Below are 7,244 nucleotides of genomic sequence, written 5' to 3'. Positions count from 1 at the left end.
TATGCCTTCGCAGATAAAAGACTGGCTTTAATAATTAACGCTGAAAGCGCTTTATCGCTTCCTTCAAAAGGTTCAGTTATTTTTCTAGCCGATTGCATATCGTCGAGGTCTTCGTTGTTTTACATTTGTGAATCATACGAAACTTCCTCGTGTCGCATACGATTAACTAAATACTTGTAAACGGTTTTGTTGTCGCATATTTTGCGTTGAAAATGACAGACATCGCATTAAAATAGAAATATGAAAATTGCAGGTATCGCCTTCCCGTTGATTCGAAGGTTGTCATTTACCGATAAATTCTCGTTATACTTACTATTATTTTTTTAAATGGAGAATCGTCATTTCGTTAGAATTTCCAATTTAAGTAAATCGAGGTTCAATAATTGCTCGTTTTCAACTAACGAAGGTCAAGAGTTATCTACGTTTTTAATATATTTTAACAAGTAATAGGCCTCTTTAAAGATTACCATACACTTTTGAAAATTTCCAATTAAAATGCTTTCAATTCGCTGTATTTCTCTTTCTTGTGAATTTCATTTAGATAAGTGGCGATTCGATTATATATCGGTAGATAGATAAAAAAAGTTACCTTGCAACTTTGTTTCAAACTACGTAGGATTCTCTTTGAATTTACTTCCTGCTGTTAAAAACAACCTTACTTTTATCCTTTTCTTTCGCCGATATACCTTGAAAAATTAGAATTCGGTTGAAAGATAACATGGCAAACGTCCTTGGTTGACAAAATAACATTATACGAATGTTTGAATGTTTATCGTAGCGAAATGTCGGTATACACGATAGCACCAGAATTCCATTTAATAAAGCGTGGTTTTATGATTATCAGTCGCCGTATACAATTAACAGAGCCGATTACCGGTTATCTCGTCCCTGTAATAATCGTACTTGGTACACATGAGAGTGCGTGCAAATGGTTGTCGAACAAAGTAAGAGCGAGTTCTCGGCATCCCATAAAAGCCGCGTGTGTCCCAATAAAAAACGTCCACGGTTATCGGATTGAAAGACATTACATTGTTAAGCCAAAGTGCAGTCATTAACGAGGTAACGGTTAACAGCTGCATATCGCGTCCAAACGAACGGTTTCATTCACTTTGCGTTGTGTTAAAACGAAAAATTAACTAGAACGCTTGATACGTCGCTGTATATATCCCCAGATAAGGCGTGGAAGGTTCTCTGGAAACGCGATTATCGCGGGAACCACCGCGTGCTCGTCGATTAGCCCGCCCTTTCGTCCTTCGTCCACGCCATCGTTCGCTTGGTCGCTTTCGATCCCGATAAATATGTAACGCCATTAACTCGGACGGAAACTGAATTTCAGCCCGGTTTCGCGTCGATTATTGCTGGGAACCAGCTACGTGGACCGATATCCCCCTGCTTCCACGAACGCGTCCGACTCGTCTTCCGACCAGACACCTGTGCATCGATCATGCTCCTTATCGATTCTGCAGTCGGATGGAAATTTTCAGAAAGCCACGAGGCTCGAGATAATTGAACGTTCGCCGATAACGGAACGACGTTCTCTCGTTGTTCCCAGAGATAATCCAGAAACGAGTCGTAGGGAGGTTACCCCCTGTCCTTCTCACGAACCTGCCCGAGAGAAACGCGTGATAATTTAAGCAAAATGTCTTCTGCGGAGACGAACTTGTCAATCAGACGGTGAATCGTGATCCATCGGACGGATGGATCGAACTAATTCGAAAGAAATAGCCCGAGCTGTCCTCGATAAATGATGAATCGTTACCACGACATCCTGCTCATGCAAATCTGTAAGGAACAAGGGCGACACTTGTGTCTCGTTGTTAGGAATTTGATGGTCGAGTGAGGTTCGGGAAGGTTTGAAATATTTATGCAATTTCGGGTTGATCGGGTCCTTAAAGGGTTAAACTGTTGGTCGGCCCTTTGTTCCAGGATTCGATTAGTCTTGGTAAGTTGAAAGCAGACGAGAGAAAAGAGAGTAGAGGATGAATTTACGAATCGGTCGATCGACTTTCCAGCGGATGATGGTCGAAGAGCGGCTCCTTCAGATCGTCCGCGGGGGTTGGCTGGTTTGGAACAAAGGAGAGGTGGGGCGAAAGAAGGGACCGCATTGAAAAAGGGTTGGGAATCTCACGCTTCGTTTAATTAATGAACGGCGGCACCGTTTCCTCTCTTCCCTTTATAGAATCTACGCGCCGGTTGATCTAGCCATGCTTCCCTCCCCGCATTCTTCTCACGATTACACGCGCGTCCTGCTTGTGGACACACCGATGACGCTGTTTATGGACCACTCGGCTCGTCGCGATGTATGGGGTTGGAACGAAACACGAACGAATGCACATGGGACTTTTCTACCGCGAGGAATCTTTCATGTTGCCGCACGATGAGATACGTGAGCCCACCTTTCCTGATGAACGAGCATCACGATGTCCGATCGAGACGCTCCATCGACGCTAATCGGATACATCGAAGCGTTTCTGGCCACTTGTTGGCCGAAATTCGCTTCCACCTATGCATTGTTTAAGAGAATTAAATGAAAAATATTGTTGCCTAAAGAGTGGTCCCATTTGAACTCGCCGAATATCAGTGCGAACATAGATAAAATTGGTAAACTAGAATACAATTCGTAATTGTCACCATCTGCGAGGAAAACGAACGGAACGACCTGTGACGCGACGTTGTGCGGACATATTTGTTCGAACCAGATTGCCGATTTATCAGCGATAGGCTGACAAAGGGTCGGCCGAAATCCTTTGAAGATATCGCGTATCGGTCGATTCGTTGTTTGATCTACGTCGAAACATGGACGAGCACTCTGTCCGTCATTGATAACGAGCGTGATCGTCGATGGTTCCGGCGATCGTGAAACGTGCCACTCATCCTGCTCGAACCCTTATCAGGTACCTATGTTTGTACTTGTGTCGCTTAAAGTATCGCTGAAACAAGATTGGCAAATGGACGATCGAAATTCTTTCGATTTGAAAATTTCTTAACTCGACGCGGATGTTACGCAAACCCGCTCGATGAAACTGAATTCATTTTCTTTTGAATTTCGAACCAGTTATCGTACTCCAACGCCATTCTGCGTATGTAATAACCAATGGTGTAGCTCGCGATATCTTGATCCATGTAAGATCACGAAATTCATTTGAATTGCTCCGTAATTTACGCAATGAATTTCATGGTGAAGAGGTTGCAGACAATGGCGGGCAGGAAACGCTATCACGGATCACCTTGTGTCAACTACGCGCAACAACGGCGTGCTTATGTACCAGCGGGTGTATTAATTATCCTGGGCCTCCTTATAACGTAATTTATGGGAGCACGAGGGTACGACCGAGGGGAGCGTTATCAATCCGGCGAGATTAATCACTCAAGTTTATGCCGGCCTTCTATCCACTCCGCTCCATAAGTAGTACACTCAGCTTTGCCTCCATGGCTTTTCGTGCCCTCGCCATCTCCTGCGGCCCAGCGTCTTTGATTTATGAGCAAACCGCGCGTTAAGTCTTGCTCTTATGATACTTTGATAGATAAATAATTTCAGTGAAAGTTTGCCTCTAAAGGAAACCGTGAGGAAGGTTCGATAAGTTAAACGTCTCATCACCAAAATTACATTTTATTATTAATTCATTTACAATGATGATTTAATTTCAACAAACTGGATTGATCGCCAGCAAAGGGTTAACAGGGGTTACAACAGTTGAAACTCCAATTTGTAGACGATCAAGATCACCAGCCTCGTTCTCAAAGAAAAGACGACGTTGAAGCGGCATCGGCGTCGGTGTCCGTTCGGAACTCCGAAAGGAACTCGAGCATTCCGTAGAAAGGTGCAATATCGAATTGAAAAGTGCAATGGGCGCGCACTCTACCGAGTGCACGCTGAACCCGTCCATGATTCTTTCCTCGTTGCACCGTGGTCTAGCGTTAGAAACGTCTCACTCGTGGAACCTGTCGAAGTGCGGGTATTTCAACACGGTGACAACCGTTGCTGCACACATTGTCGGAAAGTATACGTGCCACCCCTTCCGTCCCTCGAGGTGCGAGAGGGACGAGCAGCAGAGGGGTGGCCGCGAGTAAAGTGGAAAGGGAAAGACCCCCTCCACCAAATAGCCCCATCCTAAAGCCCCCACTTTTCCCGTTGGTTACGATGCCACGGTACCATTCGAGGAGGGTCTATAACCGTCCTCCGTCGAGTCGTGCTGCCACCTGTGCAAAAGCTTTCCTCGACCTTGCACGTGACTGCTCGCGAACCACTTCGAACCTCTTCTTGTACCAAAGATCCTTCGTACCAAAGTGCAAGAACGCTACGCAACTGGTATCATAGTACAGTAGCCGGCCGATAATTCGGCGCTTTAAAGATGCACGCGCGTGGGTGTAAAGTGGGTGTTCTTGGCGATCAACTATCTGGCGGGAAATAATCGAACGGCTACTGTATCGTCATAATTCTTCCATGAAATTAAATCCAAAAACAGTTGCCATTGTGCACTGCTAATTCTAAACCTTTTTTTAAAAATAATATAACTTCAGACCATGCACATTGTTCGTATATTATACTCTTTTAAAAATCGTACAGCAAAGTTTGATTTTCATCTGCTTTAGAGTATGTATATCAAACAAGCAATTACGGTCATGTGAAAGGGATCACGTAATTGTGACACCGATAAGGAAACGTGTCATCTTCGAATATTTAGATTAACATGTTTTTAAACTCGCGTGTATCGTGTTAGAAAAAAATGATTATGGGTTCAATGGACGACGAGTCCGTAGGGTAACCGGGCACCGAATGAACTTTCTCTACTCGGTGTTACGTGCACTTTATTGTATATCGTGCACCATCTGTAATTACAGGTTACCGCCGTGACAGTTTTTACGTGTTTTCAAAGCGATAGATCCAGATACGGAGACGGGTTAGCGCACGCTTGCATACAGTAGTCATTGTTGCTACCTTCGCTTGCCGCTTTATTGTGAGAATTTTTTTATTGCCGCCTGTAATACCGATTGTACGCGATCTTATAACCTATGTTCTCTCGTGTTCCAGGGAAATCCGGTAATAAAGAACGCGATAACCGCGTACAACTATATTATTACAATTGTACAGCATGCTTTTTAATACGATTTTCAATTAGCGTTACTTTACGACTTTATTTTACACGGTTTCAACAGATTACAGCTGGTGTATTTTTCGAGCAAAGTTCAAGATTGTTTCAACACATTATTAATGAGGAAAATATTCGTTTGAAAATAAAATTATGCGTTTTACCGTTCGTCTGGTTAAACGCAAACACCTTAAAACCATAGGAAATTAAAATATACATATATATTGTGCACCAAGAACGTGTAACATTAAACCGTATTATCTTTCCTTTCATTTACATTCAAATTCGACGCAAAGTACGAATCATTAGTTGAAACGTAACAATGCGTACAGCCAATGCATTTAACATGAATTGCATGTACGTACTCTGCTAGACTATAGGCTATAGTGTTGAACGCATTAACATGTTAATGCCTTGTCTCGCACCACGGTTAACTGTCTCATCTCACCACGGTTGAACGTGTTAGTTGATCCACGGCATTAGTAATTCAAAGCGCGGAGACATCTATAGTGCTCACAGTTCATAATAAAACACCTCTCTGGAATATCGTGTCTGCAAACGGACTTGTTACAAATTGCTGCCTAATCGATACCGTTTACCATACGGGGTGCATTGAAATATTTAAAAAAAAGGATTTATAATTTTTAAGCTCTTGGATTTTAATTCTTTTGCCACTGTTACGTCGATTTACGTTTTCAGAATGAAATGAAAAAAAAAAAAAAAGAATTGAAGTAGCAATAGGTGCCCCGTTGCCCAGCTGATTTTACGCTCACTCCGATGAATAATTCAATGCTGATTAGCCGATCGTGACGCGATAATAACCGAGAAAATTTGTCGACACGGTTTTGTTTCACCAACTAAATCGGTAACCGGTAATAGAATGGAGGTAGCCGAGTATCACGATACAAAGCCACTATTACTCCCCCTGGTGTTGCCTCCTTAATTCCCGATTCCGAAGACGCACGGGGTTTGATAGGTCGTAGCACACGCACAAGAAGACGGGGAAATCCGAAAATCGATGTGCGACGACATCGGTCACCGGCTTAAGCTTGGGCGTAGTCGTAGCGGAACGTCGACGTTCTGTGCCGTCGACAAATTCGGTGTCGCATTCTCGGAAAGTCACCGATGTAGGGATAGAAAGTGGATAGAGGGTAGGGGCTTTTAAGGTGGAGTCAAAGAGCGGAAGAGAGAACAAGCAGGAAAAGGGGGGCTCACGGGAGATGTGTGACGTTTCCTCGAGACGAAGAGGGAGAGAATCCTTTATATGCAGGGGACCATATCTACTACGAACGCACACACTGCAATGACACTCGCGTATTTCGACTCGTCTACACTTGCACAAGCGAGCTTACAAAGCATATACGCATAGTAGCGGCCTCTTGAAGTCACCGAGGTGTAGTAGGTGGGTGCTGAGAAATCGTGAAGAGAGAGAGAGAGAGAGAGAGAGAAAGGTTGCGCGCGGCTATGTGTAGACCGCGGTGTTAACAAACGGTACAATAATGTTTCACATCTCGGTGTGCCCTCTCGCCGTATGTTACTATCTCGCTCGAGCTTTCGGAGCTTCTCTGTTCCGCAACGTGTTCCTCCGTCGGCGACGCGGTGGCGAGCAAGAGCGCGAAGTAGTAGCTCAACGTGCCGCGCACACTGCGGGACCATGAGAAAGGCAACGAACAGAAGGGTTTAGTAGTAGTACTAGTAGCTACGAGTATAAGTGGAGGGGGCACGGGAAAGGTGGCAGAGGCGGGGCAAGGTTAGTCCGCGCCCACGGAGGGGAAAAAAGCCGAGCTCCGCACCCACTGTGCTCCATTAGAGGGGAGACGAAAGAAGTATGGAAGGGGACGATTTATCCAGTTCCCTGTCTCTCTCTTTCTCCAGTTCCATCGTTCCATCGTTGAACACCACTACATACCGTTCGTCTAAGCGACGGGGGGTAAACGCGAGCGTGTGAGTTTCACCACGAAACGGCAAAAATATCTTCGCTGGCAGGTACTCTCGTAGGTAGGTGTGTATATCGGCAATCTGCCGGCCGGCGAAAAATGTCAGTGCACCTTTTTTTTTTTTTTCTACCCACCCCGCGAATCTCCAACGTCCCCTACGAAATGCCCCCACTCGTACCGACGAATGTCCTCCCCCGCAACCTCTATGCTTCGCGAT

The 7,244-nt window shown here is 44.8% G+C and overlaps 1 protein-coding gene across 1 annotated transcript in view; it reads right to left on the bottom strand.

The window, feature by feature from the left end:
* Positions 1–392: 392 nt before the first annotated feature.
* LOC143305696 (uncharacterized) overlaps positions 393–7,244 on the bottom strand; it is a 132,761-nt gene continuing 125,909 nt past the window's right edge. The window contains exon 4 of the mRNA XM_076690270.1: positions 393–686. Within this exon, the coding sequence (XP_076546385.1) occupies positions 631–686 (56 nt within the window). The 3' untranslated portion in view covers positions 393–630. The remainder of the gene's footprint in view (positions 687–7,244) is intronic.

Source organism: Osmia lignaria, chromosome 9, assembly GCF_051020975.1.
Source record: "Osmia lignaria lignaria isolate PbOS001 chromosome 9, iyOsmLign1, whole genome shotgun sequence".
Lineage (NCBI taxonomy): Eukaryota > Metazoa > Arthropoda > Insecta > Hymenoptera > Megachilidae > Osmia > Osmia lignaria.
This window is presented reverse-complemented; position numbering and strand designations above follow the sequence as displayed.